Here is a 17,500-nt window from a genome sequence, read left to right as displayed (position 1 = left end):
CTCTTACCAAGAGAGCCCCTCTGAGATGAAAGAGCTCTGTTAGTTAGAAATAGCTTTGGTAAACACATTTGTTTTCGAAAGCCCCTTTAATGCTTTGGATCTCTCAAACCATCTGGAGTCAAAGGCATTTAATGGTTGAGGTTGAAGTTTATTTTATTGTTTGTTTGCCTGTCCTGCATGTACATGGTTAAGAAAGACAATTTGAAGGGGCTGGCAGTCACTGACAGGGGTTAGGGCTACTCTGAGAACTATTAAGAAAACAACTTCATAATATCTTGCTTCATCTGAAGCATATGGCATCCATTCCAACAGTTCTAAGTCTAACAGCGACTTGGCGATGCAAGCAGACGTCTATGTGCTGCTGACTGAGAGAAGTCCATGCTGCTCACCTCGAACAGACTGGCCGTCAGCTCCTCCAGCTCCTGCTCCAGCTGGTCCCTGACATGGGAGAGACGCTCACATTCCTCCCCCTTCAGCTTCAACTCCTGCTCAATGGGGCGATAACAAAGGAAGTTAGTTAGGACAGACAGAAAGTCTTTTTGATCGGAGCCAAAGAACATTCTCTTCTCTCGCGTCCTCAGTGATGTATGATTGTGCGTTTTTTTGTAACCGTTATGTATCCACCAGAGAGCGCGTGGGGAACTAAGGAAAACTAACTACTATGTACAGTGTACACTCACTGGTGACAGACAGGACAGACAATAATAATAACAAACACCCCCGCACCTTGTGAGCGGCATCCAGCTGTTCCCGGAGAAACTCGGCACCTTTCTCCCGGATCTCGATAGATGAGCTCCGCAGCCGGGACACATTGTAGGGTTCCCCTCCGCGGGAGTCGTCCTCTTCCCCCTGAGGCATCGGTCCTCCTCCTGCCCTAGCTGGTCCGGGATCTGGATCCAGATCTACAAGCCTTATTATTGAAACACAATGCGATTGTGAAGATCAGCCGTGAGCGCGGAGAGATAACGACGCGTTTTGTTACATAATTACTAACTAACTATACACTGCAGTTAGCGCTAGCCAGACATTGTCCCACACCCTGCCCCCTGTCCCGTGCACTGCAACGCGTCAATGCAGGGCGGATGAATAAGCATTTGGACAGTACAAACAGCAGAATAAATACCAGAGTAAGCGCACACAGTCAAATTACGCACGCACGGTTCATCACAACATTGGAATGGTATGCGTTCCCAAAGTTTTGATGTTGCCCGAAGAGGACAGGCCGGTGCGTTTTACATAACTTTCCAGATAGGAAAGGATCCAGTGGAAAACTTAAGCACGGATTTGGCAGGATATCCCATCGCAGACCCCGGGCAGCTCTTACCCTGAGACACGTCCGCCACACTCACTTTCCCCCTCGGCGGCCGCAGAAACATCCGCTTACGCCCAGATCCAGTATATTCCTCAGTACGGAATGTCAAGCTTGTACGCCTTATGAGAACTCAGTGGACGAAACTATGCAAAATAGATTGACAGACAAACATGTTGTTTGTAATCGAATACAAAACAATGAGATATGCCTTAGGTAAATTTGTTTGTCAGAGCGTGGAGTTACTCTGCGATCGGTCTGACGTGATTCGAAGCCATCCTCCTACTCAGGAAAAACAATCTGTGCAGAAGAGTACTGTCGACTAGGCTACATATCTGTCAGGCGTCACATGACACACCAAAAACTCGGCCTCTTCAGGAAACACGTGATCAATTTGGTCTTCAACCTCGCAATAAAACAGACACTTATACATGTATGTCCCACTTGTGAACAGTTCACATGTTTTAACTAAACAGCTCTTTCTTTGTTACATGTGTATGACCAGTGTCCTTCCACTAGGGTCATGTGAATACAGGCACTATTCAGCATAGTTACTGTCAAATTATTACCACCATCCCCAAATTATGGATTATGATATTACAGAATATAACAGAATATATTCACTATTTCTTCTGAGGCAAAACTGAATGACAATGACTTAAAAATAAGATCAATAAGCATGTTTTTTTCCTGCTAGATTCTATTTGACAGCTGTCACAGAAAACTGTGTCAGCAGTCTAGTGAAGATAAAAAGTAGCCCAGAGTGGCACATCATTACTAAATGATTAGACAAGCAGTACTGAAAAGACCACATCCTCAAGAGCTCCGCAGAAATGGACTTGTGAACTTCTATCATGTGATCTGTCCTTGAGCTTCAGTGTTGGTTACTGTTGCATGGTATGACTCCATGACCCCCCCTGGGCCAGACAACAAGAAAGGCCCCCCTCCGTGCATGTTGATAGTCTCTAGATTCAAGGTTTCATGGCAGATGATCTTTAGAGACTTTGTGTGGTTGGGGGCAGAGGCGATTCTAGGGTCAGGTGGGGCCCCAAGCGAAAATGCAAAAGAACATTTGAACCAAATTCACCACTACTGTAGTAGAGCATGGGCTATTATTAACTATCTAGGGGCTTGGGGGCCCCAAGCGGCTGCCTGCCTTGCCTGGTGGCAAGATGCGCCTCTGGTTGGGGGTTCGGGGTATGTCCCCAAAGAAAGTGTGAAATGTAGAGTTGTTCAATGTGTGATTTTAACACAATATGAAAAAGAAAATATAAAAGCTTGGCCTCCAGGGACCTGGGGGCCACATGCAGCTCGCCCCGCAGAGCCATTTCATCTGGCCCCCAGAGTCTTTACAAGAAAGACCATTTTTAATCCAAATTCTTTCTTATAATGGCTATCCAGGACACAGGTCTTGTGGGTTTGAAAGTAACCAAGTATATAGTAGGCCAGTGTTTCTCAAATGGTGGCTCGCGACCCAAAAGTGGGTCGCGGAAGGGTCATGGGTGGGTCGCGGAGTCGTGAAAAAAAAAAAATCGCAATTCATTGATTCGCTAAAAAAAAACAAAAAAAACCATCCAACTTTTCCTGCAACAATTTACAAGAGATAGTAGCATGCAACCAGTCATTGTGTCATTGAGTCGAACCAGTCATTCGAGTGTCGCTAAAAAAATTGGCTCGCAACAGAATGAGAGTGGAAAATGGTGGGTCCTAAGACTGTTCCAGTTGAGAACCACTGTAGTAGGCTACTTTTGTATTCATCTAAATACATTTCATTACAATGTGCAGGAGTGTCAGTCTGCATTATGTCACATTATGGACACAGACAAGCGGCCTGCGATATCTGGCATTTTACTCAGTATTCTAAATTCTAAATGCGGTCCTTTGGACCACAGTGCAAAATTACATACTGCCCCTGGCAACTATTGTAGTACTGTTGTTTACTACAATATCTGTATGCTACTTTATAACTTTTTATTTATTTTTTAAATATATACAAGCTATGTTTTTTACATGTATTTGTCTTTGTATATTGTTGTGCTAGTATGTATGCCTACATGTTATTTTGTTCTGTAATGGCTCCTAACAGTAAGACAAATTCCCTTCAGGGCAACCAAGAATTCATTCATTCACTCATTCACCCATTCATTCATTCATTCATTCATTCATTCATTCATTCATTCATTCACTCATTCATTCATTCATTCAGTCAGTCATTCATTCATTCATTCGGACCACCAAAACACTACTACAATCATTTGGCTTCATATGTGTGTAACATGGTTATAATAGAAATGGGAGTGGAGAAAAGTGGCAACAAGAAAACTGTCTTGGTTCTTAGGAAAGTGCAGTGCAGTGTGTCAGCAAGATTTCACGGCATCCAGTGGACTATCCTTTTACAAAGGTGTCAGTGCTGCGCTTGCAAGTGTATAGGCCTACATAGCAATCAGCACACAGCGGTGTAACTGGATCTCTATACACCTCAACACAAACTCATTGGAATCAATACAGAATATCCATCACACACACAGTATACATGTTCCTGGTGGGTCACATGCCCACTGTACAGGACTCTCTCTCTCTATATATATATATACATATAGACCTGCAAACTCGTCAAAGAAAAAAAGGTGACATTGTAGAGCGGGGGTTCTATTTCTATTCACGTGAATGACCTAATTGGCCGGGAAAAAGGCGACTGTCACCAAAAGGTGACGAGTTTGCAGGTATGACACACACACACACACACACACACACACACACACACACACACACACACACACACACACACACACACACACACACACACAAGAGTATTGGCTCTTCAGCATCTTCACACACACACACACACGCACGCGCGCGCCAAGCAACTTTTTTTTTGTTTGTTTACCTTCCAACAGGACACCTATCCAGTATGTCCACGGGTGACGTCACCGTGGTGGTTGCAGACTTGTACTTCAGTGCTCGCTGACGCAGCTGGCGAGAGTCCGCTTTGCCGAAGAAAACTTCGGATGAGTACACCGCAATCCCTGAAGTGTCCGCCACCACCACCTCATAGCCGGGGCTGGAGGCACTCACCGGGGATGGAGACGAGGAGAGTTGCACCCTGTGGATGCCTTCGAATACATCCATTCTCTGACCCCCTGACCACAGCAGTCCTAGATAAGTCAATCACACCCTGCTGTTTTTCTCTGAGCCATGCGCTGTTAAAAATGTCCTCCTTTCCAGAACTGCGCAGTAACCAGGTCCACGAAACTTGGATGTGATTTGAGTCCAGGGGAAAGGCCTTCAGTACTGAGAGGCCAGCAGCAACACTGTAACAATGTCAAGAGATTATTGCATGTTAGTCAAGGACGCACGTAGCCTACCATTGCAGTTAGTCATCGCAGGCTTTTCATTACCTTTACTGCAACCATAGTCAACTTTCCCTCCACTGACTGTGCGTTCACTACATTAGGTTTGTGCAAGTAGAGCATAGCCTACCATTCCATGAAAGTAAAATGAACAAAAGTATGCCTGGAAATGATAAGCTGCACATTTCGCTGAACTACCAGAGGTGTAGACCACCATTCGTCCTCAAATCAATGTTGTTAAATCAGCAGTGAATGTGACGCACGCACTTCAACAGGTGTACCCACGATTTTGAAACCCCTAGAGTTCATTTATGTTGCTGAAAACTAACGTTTCTGAATAAAACTTAAAATTTGTATATATTTGTACCTTTTCACTCTTCACAGACTTTCCGGAACTTTGAAAACAGCGTTGAACTGTGGAGGGAATGACCGGCGCGTGGATGCTACACGCGAGCGCAAAACGCAGCGGTTCAGTTCAGCGCTGCAACTCTCGTGGCCTACTTTTTGCTCATCCGCTGTTCAGTTACCGTTTGTTCAAAACACAAACCTGTCAAGTCGACCTGTTTCCCCAGGCGCCCGCCCAGTCGTTGTGGTTAAAGGGTTAATCACTAACTTAATTTTCAAGTCAACCTGTACGCCGCATTCCCTCCACCAGGGGGCGCAAGAGTTGTCCTCTGCCCCTGCTGCTCCCAATTTGTTCAGCTTCTGTCAAGGAATTCCCTTCATCATCACTGCACAGTTGGATGAAAAAAGTGTCGAGACTTCACACAGCTCCTTCGTCGTCCGTGGTACAACAATGAAAAGAAGCAGCAACATTGCATAACATAATGTCATTCATGCCAAGTGTTTCCTTCCTTCCGCTATTAAGATATTTTTCCTCTGACTCGGCCCATGAACACAGGGTGATTTGCTGAGATTAGCTAGAGGGCCACCTAGGTCTCACAATGCACCTTTGTTGCCCAAACAGATTAACACGTCAAGTGACCGGAGGAGTGGGCGTCCATTTCCCCTGTTCTCCTCGCGTCGCCCTCCGTCCCTTGCCATTACACTCACCGTGCCACTTGTCAGCACGCTTCCCATCCAAACACAGTGAGTACAACCTGTTTTTTTTCTAACCCCTTGCATTGCATTTACACTTTGCCATCATCAGCACGAGACATCTTGCCTCTTTTCCCTGACATCTGGAATAACAGAGCAAACAGAAATGTACGTGTGAAGTCTCAAATCTCTGTATCCCACTAACACCACTTTATGTCTCTTTCTGTTCAATCTTCTCCTCTCTCTTTCCCAGATACATTTCGACCTCCCACTTTCCTGACAATCCTGAACATTTCTGGTTAGCAAGACCTCATGGTGCCAAATGGACATTTGTTTTGCCGACATCCGGCCTTGGGGTCTGACTTCTTTTTCTCTGACCATGTGAGCCCTGCATGCAGTGCCGGTTTCACTGTATGGAAGCAGATGCTGAGTAGTGTGTGCTAGCCTGTTGACACTTTGTTGTTTGGCTAGAGAGAGAGAAAGAGAGAGAGAGAGAAAGAGAGAGAGAGAGAGAGAGAGAGAGAGAGAGAGAGAGAGAGAGAGAGAGAGAGAGAAAGAGAGAGAGAGAGAAAGCGAGAGAGAGAGAGAGAGAGAGAGAGAGAGAGAGAGAGAGAGAGAGAGAGAGAGAGAGAGAGAGAGAGAGAGAGAGAGAGAGAGAGAGAGAGAGAGAGAATCAGGCTCAACAACCTCCCCAACGGTCCCCTCTCCTGCATCTCCTCCACAACAGTAGGTAGCCCTTGTGGTGGCGTGTCGATGTCGGCAGCGTGTGTGTGAATGCTTTGAAGCGTGTGCCAGGCTGCTATAGCCACTTGCTGTTTGCGCATTATTCTCCCCCCCAGAACCAAACTACCCCAATTGTCAGTTCCCCCTTTCGTCGCCCAACCACGTCCACGAGAAACGAGGCTATTCGTAAAGGCACCACGAGGCTTTAAGTTGATTTTTTTTCTGTTTTTCTTGTAAAGACTTCACAAAAGGCCTGAGTTACTGTTGGAGCAGCAGTATCCAGTCACAAGAGAGACAGAGAAAGACCCTCAGGCCAACATTTCAAGGTGGTGGTGGTGGTGAGACGAGAGGGCAGTGTTCTCATCCCAGTCTCTACTATCTCTCCTCTGTCCTCATAGCTTTAGTGCCACCACATGGTGTGTTGGTGGCTCGGTGAGGTGTTTGGCCAGCGATCTTCAAGTGGCACAGAGTGAGAGAGGGGAAAAGAGTAGAAGTCTGCGCATTTTAAACATTTATTCAGGTCATACAACGTTTCAACCCAACAGGGTCTTCATCAGGCACCTCTTCATCAGCGAGTTGGGAGGTGCATACTCTTACTCTTTTGACAGAGTGAGTGAGAGAGATCCTCAAGAGAACTTGTACAACCTGCCTGTCATCCACCTCCTGTACGCCGGCACTTACAGCACTTGTGGTCCTGACTCTGGTCCTACCAACACAAACACCAGCAGAGAGAGAGAGAGAGAGAGAGAGAGAGAGAGAGAGAGAGAGAGAGAGAGAGAGAGAGAGAGAGAGAGAGAGAGAGAGAGAGAGACTCAGGCCAACATCCATGTGACTTTGTCAGTTGTGTGTGCGTGTCCAACTCTTCTAAATCTCGTGCTAGCTTGTGGGGTTGGTGACAGTGTGGTGCGATCGATCACCTAATGCTGGCCTTGTAGACCTTGACTTCGAGGTCATCCCTGAAACTAGCACCTATTCCCTGTCCTATAGCACACCACTGGTGATGTTGTGGATCTGTGAGATGTGTGGCAAGTAGTCTACACGTGAGACAGAGAGAGGGAGAGAGTGACCCTCAAGCCAGCATCCTCCCCAACTGTCTCCTGACCTCGCTAGTGGCTGGCCACGTGAGATGCCATAATTTCCTCCAAAAATACAAAAAAAAAAATCACTGGACATTTTGAACAACCCGGTAGACCATTTTGCCCTGTAAGCAACCGCACCACTGCTTTAGTGTCCTTCAGTATATTCTCCCCGGGGCAGGCCATTAAAACCGGGACAATCAGGAAAGACCAGGACAGGTGGCAACAACCGTCTAATTCTGGTGTGTGTGGTCCCTCCATTGGTCGGCCTCTCTGAGGTGTGAGGTGTGTGGTGTGTGTTGTGCCATCTCGTCCACCAGAGGGCAGTAGCAGCCATGACGGTGACCTACTCCCGGCGGGTGGCTGACGCTCGCCTGGGGACCTTCTCGCACCTGTTGCTGCGGTGGAGAGGCAGCATCTACAAGCTGCTCTACAGAGAGCTGATCATCTTCACCATCTTCTACTGCGCCATCAGCATCCTCTACAGGTGAGGCTGTCGTTACCTGGGGACATTTTGAAAGTTTTTTTTTCTGACTTATTTGACAGGACATTGTGAGAGGTGGACAGGAAGCGAATGGGGAGAGAGATGGGGAGGGGTCGGCAAAGGACCCGGGCCGAGAATCGAACCCGGGTCAGCCGCATGGTAGACGAGTGCCCTACCGGTTGGCCACGGCAGGGCCACCTGTGGACATTTTTAAAAGGGAGGTCATCGGTGTGCGGATCATCCTTACCTTCAAAGTTCAAAAAGTTCAAAGTTCAAAATTCTTTCTTTGCCATCTGTGCAGGCACACAGGAACTCTTGTGCAGGACTTGAGTCAATAAATAGAATTAAATAGAAAAAAGGGAAAAGATAAAAGACGTTTCAAAAGAAGATCAAAAGAAGATCAAAAGATCAAAAGAAGTAAGTCAAATGTACCTTACATGAACTTAACATTTTGACCCTGCAAAAGAAATTGGATGTGTGTGAGATCTGACTGTTGCATCCTGTATGCTGGCCTTTCTTTTAAAGCAGGGGTGGGGAACCTATGTCTTGAGGGCCAGGGGTGGGGAACCTATGTCTCGAGGGCCATTTACGGGCCTTGAGGCCGTTTTATCCGGCCCCTGACATAATTTTAATGTTACTCTGCTTCACATGAAATATAAAGGAATCTTAGAAATTACATTTGCAATACAATTAAGTTATATTCAGGGGACCAAGAGAAGGTGGGGTCTGTTTTAAAGCTGGCTGCCTTCAATATAGGCCTAAAGTGCAGGGGGAAATCTTGGATTGTGTTCATAGTGCGGCCCTTGGAGGACGTTGACGACCCTTTGAGATTTTTAAAGTGGCCCCTCGAATGAAAAAGATTCCCCATCCCTGATTTAAAGTGATACTGTCCCATTTTTGGAAATAATCTTATTTGACACCTCCCCTTGAGTCAAATAATAGGGTTTTACCATTCTTCTATACTTTCAACCATTCTCTGGGTATGGCAGTGCAAATCTTACCTCCAAGCCAGCAGTTAACATTGAGTCCTATGAGACCAGTTAGCCGCCAGCTGGTCTCATAGGACTCAATGTTAACTGCTAGCTTGGAGGTAAAATTTGCACTGCTATACCCACAGAACGGTTGAAAGTACAGGGGAACGGTAAAACCCTATTATTTAACTCAAGGAGAGGTGTAATATACGCTTATTTCCAAAAATGAGACAGTATCACTTTAAAGCCGTGACCTATGTTCTCCATCAGGTTCATTCTGAGTGATGAGCAGCGGAGGCTTTTTGAGAAACTGGCTATCTACTGTGACAAGTATGCCAGCCTCATCCCCCTGTCCTTTGTACTAGGTAAGTACTGCAGAAGACTTGTCACTACTATTGTCCAGGGTGCACAAAAAGTTTGGGATATTTATTTGCCTTTCGAGAAAATGTTCGAAAAACTGAATTGACTGAAAGTGAATTCATGTTAAGTATCAGCTATGCCTCTGTGTTTGTAATAATAATTATGTCATGTACTTTTATCTGTACTTTCAGAAGTTGGTCACTTTTCCATGTGGAAATCAATATGTGAAAACCGTGTGTGCGTGTGTGTGTGTGTGTGTGTGTGTGTGTGTGTGTGTGTTCACGCACGTGTGTGTTTGTGTGTGTGTATGTGTGTGTGAGTGTGCATGTTCGTGCTGTGTGTGTGTGTGTGTGTGTGTGTGTGTGTGTGTGTGTGTGTGTGTGTGTGTGTGTGTGTGTGTGTGTGTGTGTGTGTGTGTGTGTGTGTGTGTGTGTGTGTGTCAGGTTTCTACGTGACGCTGGTGGTGTCTCGGTGGTGGGGCCAGTTCGAGAGCGTCCCGTGGCCCGACCGTCTGGGCGCGCTGGTGGGAGGTCACGTGAGGGGCGCCGACGAATCGGCTCGCCTCATCCGGCGCACGCTGATGCGCTACGCCAACCTATCAGGGGTGCTCATCTACCGTTCCGTCAGCACGGCCGTCTACAAGAGGTTCCCCACCATGGATCACCTGGTGCAGGCTGGTGAGTCTAGTAGAGGTTCCCCACCATGGATCACCTGGTGCAGGCTGGTGAGTCTGCAAGAGGTTCCCCACCATGGAGCACCTGGTGCAGGCTGGTGAGTCTAGTAGAGGTTCCCCACCATGGATCACCTGGTGCAGGCTGGTGAGTCTAGTAGAGGTTCCCCACCATGGATCACCTGGTGCAGGCTGGTGAGTCTACAAGAGGTTCCCCACCATGGATCACCTGGTGCAGGCTGGTGAGTCTAGTAGAGGTTCCCCACCATGGATCACCTGGTGCAGGCTGGTGAGTCTAGTAGAGGTTCCCCACCATGGATCACCTGGTGCAGGCTGGTGAGTCTATTACAGGTTCCCCACCATGGATCACCTGGTGCAGGCTGGTGAGTCTATTACAGGTTCCCCACCATGGATCACCTGGTGCAGGCTGGTGAGTCTAGTAGAGGTTCCCCACCATGGATCACCTGGTCCAGGCTGGTGAGTCTATGGGTACATTCCAATAAGCAACCTTGCCTCCTCCACTTGGGCTTGTGGCCTCACGTTTTGCTGATGTCCCTCCTCCGTGGAGAAAACAATGAAGTTTCCCCACTGTCAGCCTGGCCAAAACAATTTCTGGGGGACTATTCTTCATTCACCATCCGGTTTGAAAATGAGAAAATGACTTTACAATTGAGCTTTTGGGAGATATTGAAATATAATGCTGTTGTCAGTGATGTCATCACTACATATTACTTCCTGGTACAAGGTCACAAGCACAAGTGGAGGACGCAAGGTCGCATATTGGAACGCATACTATAAGAGGTTCCCCTTCCCCACTAGGGCTGCACTATGTATCAACAATATATTGAAATTGCGATATCAAGAGAGTGGCGATACGCGCATCACGAAAATGACTTAATTATCGTGAACAAGTAAAACATTTCTCTGCAGTTCAATCACTTGCTGATTGTCAACAAATGTGCAAGAAGCCGCCATGATCAAAGCCACGCTCCCCACACAGACCGACAAATTAGTGACAAGAAAAGCATTCGACTATATTTCTTAATATCGTTCAAATATCGTTATCAAGGTATTGCATGCTGTTATCGAGTATCGATTTTCTTTCTGATATCGTGCCGCCCGATTCCCCACCATGGATCACCTGGTCCAGACTGGTGAGTGGGGCTTCTGCGGCTCGGTGTAAAAGTGCTCTGTAGTCACCAGAGGTGTCAACGGTAAAAGTAAAAGGGCCCAGCCGTGGCTTGACAGTGGTTTTCGTTTTCGTTCCTTGAACCGATTCAAAGCCGTGGCTCTAACGGCTGGGCACTGGGCTGCTACACCGGCGACCCGAGGTCATTTGCCGACCCTTTCCTGTCTCTCTCTCTCCCGACTCGCTCTCTGTCTCTCCTCCACAGTCCTATCTTAAAAAAGTAAAAGTGAAAGTAAATTCCTGGTGTAAGTACAACACTAGCACATGATATTACATAGCTGTTACACCATTTACCCCATTGTACCTAATGAGATAGATAGTGTTGTTACTGAAAAACACTGAAAACCTAACTAGGACCCACCACAAACTTGATTCAGTGCAGAGTCCGCATCGTAAGACAAGTCCACAGGTCTACTGGTTACTCAGATAAGTTACCTGTGTTGGTAGGAGACTGTGTTTAAGTCCAGTTATTTACACTGCAACTCCTTTAACTTTGGCCATTACGATCACTTTCACTTCCATACGATTTGTCATTTTCTGAAGCAAACATCTATCCTTTCCCAGGTGTTATTTCGTGTCAGACTGTTATTCCTACAAAGAGTGTAGTTGTAAGCAAGGGCGCACAAACTGGATATAGATAAAGTAAAAATCTTGCCAGATATTCCCTCTGCCAGTGCTACAACCAAACTCTTTGGATAACGTAACCAGAATAAATGATGAATGATACATGATGAATCATGAATCTTCACGGACATATTTTTCTCCTACAAACACTTAAAAAACACAAATGGCTGACAACTCAGTTGGTTGAGGTATTTTTACCATTGTGTTGGGTGCTCTTGGATGTTACAGATCAATCCAAATGAAGACAAGAGAAGTTATTTCAGGCACTCCAAAAAGGTGACAATTATGTGAAATGTCACAAAAAGTTGTAATGAAATTGGAATAACTTTTCTTTTTTTTTTTTAATGTATTTTTTGGGGTTACACCTTTCTTATTCAGATAGGACAGTGAGAGAGGCAACAAATGAGTGGAGAGAGTGATGGGGGAGGATTGGGAAACGACATTAGGCTGGAATCGAACCTGGGATACAGGCGTGAGGGTATGCCGAACTATATAAAAATGAAAAAAGTCTGCTACAACTAGGATTTTTTTGCTCCTAGTTTAAAATTTAAAAATCCTGAAATTGTGGGTGACTTCTTCCTTCTTCATCTGGTTATTTGGTTGCCTTGCTCCCAGGTCCGTCGTTTGGATGTGCAGGCTTTAAAACCCCTTAGCGCAGCACTATGGCTCTCACTATGGCTCTCTGTAATGTCATAGCAATGTTGTTATGACAGCGGTTCCCAACCTGTTTTAGCTCGGGACCCCATTTTGACATCCCACATTTCCCAGGACCCCATACACATTTCATCATGACAAAAATGAAAACGTGACTGAGCTACAAAAGTTGTAGGGTATTAAACCTATAGATATGTATGGCAGTCTAGGATAGTAAATGGTACTTCAGAGAGAATATTCAATAGTTATGTTATATTAATTAGTAATATTTATCAGTATTCTTTTATCACACACTTTCAGACATTTCAGGCGACCCCATTTGAATTCCAGGCGACCCCAAATGGGGTCCCGACCCCTGTGTTGAGAAACACTATGTTATGATGTAGTTTGTAGCATTTTCAGCAAGTGAATAGGGTCGCCGGAGACCCCTGCTGTAGTAAGAGGGTCTACCCTACTCCTTCAAGGTACGGTGCATTAGCCCACTGTGTCACACCGCCCCAACCTTTCTTTTTCATCTTATATTTATCTCCTCCTCCTCCTCTTTCTCCTTATCGCCAGGCCTAATGACGGCAGAGGAGCTCCGCCAGCTGCAGATGCTCCCCTCCCCCCATAACAAGTTCTGGGTGCCCTGCATGTGGTTCGTCAGCCTCACCATGAGGGCCCGTGCAGAGGGACGCATCAACAACGACGTGGCCCTCACCGCGCTCCTCAACGTAAGTGGAGTCCAGGGGGATGGGATCAGTGGTGTAGTCTATGTAGAACACGTGTATACGCAGTATACCCACTTAAAAATTTCTGAGATTTCAGTATACCCACTTGAAATTGATTGATCCATTATTTAGAATAGCACAAATGTATACAGTATACACACCTCAAAAAATGCTCAAATATACAGTATACCCACTTCAAAAAATGCTCAAATATACAGTATACCCACTTCAAAAAATGCTCAAATATACAGTATACCCACCTCAAAAAATGCTCAAATATACAGTATACCCACTTCAAAAAATGCTCAAATATACAGTATACCCACCTCAAAAAATGCTCAAATATACAGTATACCCACTTCAAAAAATGCTCAAATATACAGTATACCCACTTCAAAAAATGCTCAAATATACAGTATACCCACCTCAAAAAATGCTCAAATATACAGTATACCCACTTCAAAAAATGCTCAAATATACAGTATACCCACTTCAAAAAAAGGTTAAATATACAGTATACCCACTTCAAAAAATGCTCAAATATACAGTATACCCACTTCAAAAAAAGGTTAAATATACAGTATACCCACTTCAAAAAAAGGTCAAATATACAGTATACCCACTTCAAAAAAAGGTCAAATATACAGTATACCCACTTCAAAAAAAGGTCAAATATACAGTATACCCACTTCAAAAAAAGGTTAAATATACAGTATACCCACTTCAAAAAAGTAGACTACACCACTGGATGGGATGGTCACCTTGCAGTGCTCATTCTTCACTAAAGGAGGTGATGCAGTTAGGCCACTTTTTTGAGCAATGCTTTTGGGCAACGATACTGTATAGGATATTATTTGGACCGTTAATCACTACAACACTTTCATCAGGAGAACTTTTCTCAGAAAATCAGGAGCTAATCATGTGGTTGCCAAGCAACATTGCTCAAAAGGAGAGAGAGTAGCCTACAAGATCAACTAGCTAGAAGAGTGTTCAATTTGTGTTAAGACTCTAAAATTTCACTGCATTGACTTACAGTAGGCCTACATATAATACAGTTCGGTTCAGATCTACATGTAGAATATTTATTGTTAAAGACATAAAATCTCAGACACAAGTTAACCAAAGTGTACAGTAGGCCTATTCTTTATTCCTTATGTTTTTGAACAAAGGTTTTCTTCCCTCTCGAACTTAAAAGCAATTAACACAGTGTAGTACAAAATTACGTTTGTTTAATTTTTCTGGCATTTTCCTCAGTGTCTGTATTTTCTCAATAGAGGTAGGCCTATAAGAAAATGAATCTATGATGACTTCACTCCTGTGAAATGTGACTAGTCTGCTTAGCTTTCATTGCATTGCATCAAATCATTGCATTGATTGTACCTGTACATTTATCCATTGTCTGTAATTTATTTTGTTGTCTTGTATTTCAAAGGACAAAAGTATTTCCAGAACATTAGTCCGTGATTGGTCAATTAAGCCCTCTGAAATGGGACTGTGGTCTGCTCTTGTTTTGTTTGCAGGAGCTGAACACGCTGCGCTCTCAGTGTATGAAGCTGTACGGATATGACTGGATAAGCCTTCCGCTGGTCTACACCCAGGTTGAGCCTCATCAGCGCGGCTTATGCACAATATCCACAATTAGACCCAGTCACACTTTCATCACACCCGCATTTCCGCTGAGCTAACAATAGAACCGACCGGTGAACGCCGGCACGCAAGTCACATCCAGCACCATGTCATTACACAAATTCTTTTTTTTAAAATTAGGTTACATAGGGACTAGTTTACTAACACTGACCGAAATTGTGAGGTTGTTTTACTCAAGACTTGTAGAGGAACTTTATTGATCCCTGGGTGGAAATTACTGTGTCAAGTAGCTTACATAGTAAATACACACACATAATGGCCATATGGACATGGGCATTTCAAGACTTGTGCCTGTCGCACCAGCGTACTGAGTAGGCTAAGAAGTCTAGGCATTGATCCCCATCCATATTGTTTAATTGAGAGAATTACGTTTACACCCTCACAATAATTCTGGACATCGTTTCAATGTTAAAAAAAGCCTACTTCAATCAAATTCAACTTTACAGTCAAATTTACATTTTTTACAGTTCAATTTGTGTGTAGGCCTATGTATGACTAACGGAATCGACTGATTGAATAGGCCTAAATGACTGAATCGACTGATTGAATGAACGAACGAACGAACGAATGAATGAATGAATGAATGAATGAATGAATGAATGAACGAACGAATGAATGCATGAATGTCATACACAATTGCTTCAGATGTTACATGGAAGTGTCAGTAGAGAGAGAGTAGGCCTACATGTGTGAAATGGCTTCCTCAGGAAGCTGTACTAATGTAGCCTGATTATCATCGACTTTCAAATCTCTTTGAGACTTGGTCTGACCAAGAGCATAACAATTAACATTTCCCAAACGGCACGGTCGACCTGCCTCCCTTGGTTTGCTAATAGTTGTATGCTTCCCGACAAAGTGGGAGGAGTTCCCAGTGTTTTGGGAGCTCAGAAACGATATTGTATTGCTCTTGGCCTGACTAGAAGCAACGCTGACGCAACGTTGCGTCACTAGGAGGGCACGGCCTGGCTAGTACTACTGGCCATGAATAATGTGTGTGTGTGTGAGTCAAAGACGTCCAACATGACACTGTCCTTCAGTGCTAACGGATGCTTTTGCTTACTGTAACTGTGAAAAACATGAAATTTCAAAACAATTTTTTGAAAAGTGAATGCATGAAAGCCAAGCCAAAAAAATGATTTAAAAAAAATCTATTTTTTTGCATTTACAGTTCGCAAAAGTATCCGTTGCACTGAAGGACATGTTGGACGTCCTTGACCCACGTGTGTGTGTGTCCCTTGAAGGTGGTGACGGTGGCGGTGTACAGCTACTTTGTGGCCTGTCTGATCGGTCGGCAGTTCCTGGACCCCAGTCAGGACTACCCAGGACACGACCTGGACTTCTACCTGCCTGTCTTCACCCTACTGCAGTTCTTCTTCTATGTGGGGTGGCTAAAGGCGAGTAATACAGTATCTCTCTCTCCAGGGGCGATTGTAGACTGAAATTACCGGGGGGGCTGAGGTGGGGTCATGATTTTTTTCAGGGGGCACATAAATTGACAAAAGAGAAATATACAAAAATGTATATCATGTCGTGGTCATTGGCTGTCCAGCACAGGGGCCACAACAGGGGCCAGGAGGAAATCTACAGGGGCCCTGGCCCACCCTGGCCCCTGTCTAGAACCGCCCCTCTCTCTCTCTCTCTCTCTCTCTCTCTCTCTCTCTCTCTCTCTCTCTCTCTCTCTCTCTCGCTGCCCCTGTGTGTTGACATTAGATGTGTTGCTCTCCACATGTTCTGCCCTCAGTTCTGTAAACTTATTCAAGAAAGTTCAAAGTTGATTGTGTATGAACAGTTACTGTAGATATGTTTTCCTGCACAATGATTTTTGTTTATTTTCTGTCCATTTGAGTGTCACTTGCAATAAAAGGCATTAACAGCAAAATATTAGATGTGCGTTATATTCTGTAAATTAGATGCATTTCAAATGCATTTCCAGGTGGCAGAACAGCTGATAAACCCATTTGGAGAGGATGATGATGATTTCGAAACAAACTGGCTTGTAGACAGAAATCTACAGGTAATATTTGGTGCATGCCGTTTTACTGGTCTCAGTTTATAAACTGTGTGTTGTATGTACGTACTGTATGTATCATTAAGCATTGTGTGATTGTATTTTAAAATGCCTTAATTGAGAGAATTAAGAATGTATCTTTAATACATTCTTTTATTTTTTTAAATTAAAGGTCCTTTGTCTTTTTTCTGTGAAGCATATTGAAATTCCTTGATGAAGGAAATGCAATTTACCTACAGTATAAATTTGGTTTACCTTGTCTTGTCTTGCTGTCTCTGGTGACATCTTGGCGGTCAGGTGTCCCTGCTGTCAGTGGATGAGATGTATGACAGCGTGCCTCAGGTGGAGAGGGACAAGTACTGGAACGAGTCGGAGCCGCAGCCGCCCTACACTGCCGCCAGCGCTGAGCACAAGAAGCCCTCCTTCATGGGGTCCGCGCTGGACATCAGGTGGGTGTGCCCTGCCCAGGCTCCGCCCTCGCAGTGACGCAACACCTTCGGCTCTGCTACACTAGCTCAGGAAAACTGCTTGTTCAGGCAGATTCGAGTTCCCCCTGGCAGTGACGTGGTTTAAGCATTCTATTGGAACTAAGAAAATGTTTGGTTAAAACTTTGGTTCAGCCTCTTATGCCCTCAACAGCTAAGACACAACAGGGTTACGTGCGTTTGGCAATCGTGGCCGTTATGG

General features: G+C 44.9%; 2 protein-coding genes across 3 annotated transcripts in view; one reads left to right on the top strand and one right to left on the bottom strand.

The window, feature by feature from the left end:
- Nucleotides 1-5,167, bottom strand: part of rab3il1 (RAB3A interacting protein (rabin3)-like 1) — a 22,140-nt gene extending 16,973 nt beyond the window's left edge. For both annotated transcript variants that reach the window (XM_063197716.1, XM_063197717.1), the window contains exons 1-4: nt 5,027-5,167; nt 4,197-4,620; nt 727-910; nt 390-485 (exon numbers count right to left, since the gene is read on the bottom strand). In XM_063197716.1, the coding sequence (XP_063053786.1) occupies nt 390-485; nt 727-910; nt 4,197-4,438 (522 nt within the window). In that variant the 5' untranslated portion in view covers nt 4,439-4,620; nt 5,027-5,167. The remainder of the gene's footprint in view (nt 1-389; nt 486-726; nt 911-4,196; nt 4,621-5,026) is intronic.
- Nucleotides 5,168-7,831: 2,664 nt separating this feature from the next.
- Nucleotides 7,832-17,299, top strand: best1 (bestrophin 1). Its single transcript, XM_063197890.1, has 8 exons — nt 7,832-7,983; nt 9,222-9,316; nt 9,755-9,988; nt 13,007-13,161; nt 14,679-14,756; nt 16,047-16,199; nt 16,739-16,819; nt 17,111-17,299. Exons 1-8 carry the CDS (start codon nt 7,832-7,834, stop codon nt 17,297-17,299), a joined length of 1,137 nt encoding a protein of 378 aa, XP_063053960.1.
- The last annotated feature ends 201 nt before the right edge of the window (nt 17,300-17,500 follow it).

This window comes from Engraulis encrasicolus, chromosome 4, assembly GCF_034702125.1.
Source record: "Engraulis encrasicolus isolate BLACKSEA-1 chromosome 4, IST_EnEncr_1.0, whole genome shotgun sequence".
NCBI classification, from domain to species: Eukaryota; Metazoa; Chordata; class Actinopteri; order Clupeiformes; family Engraulidae; genus Engraulis; species Engraulis encrasicolus.
This window is presented reverse-complemented; position numbering and strand designations above follow the sequence as displayed.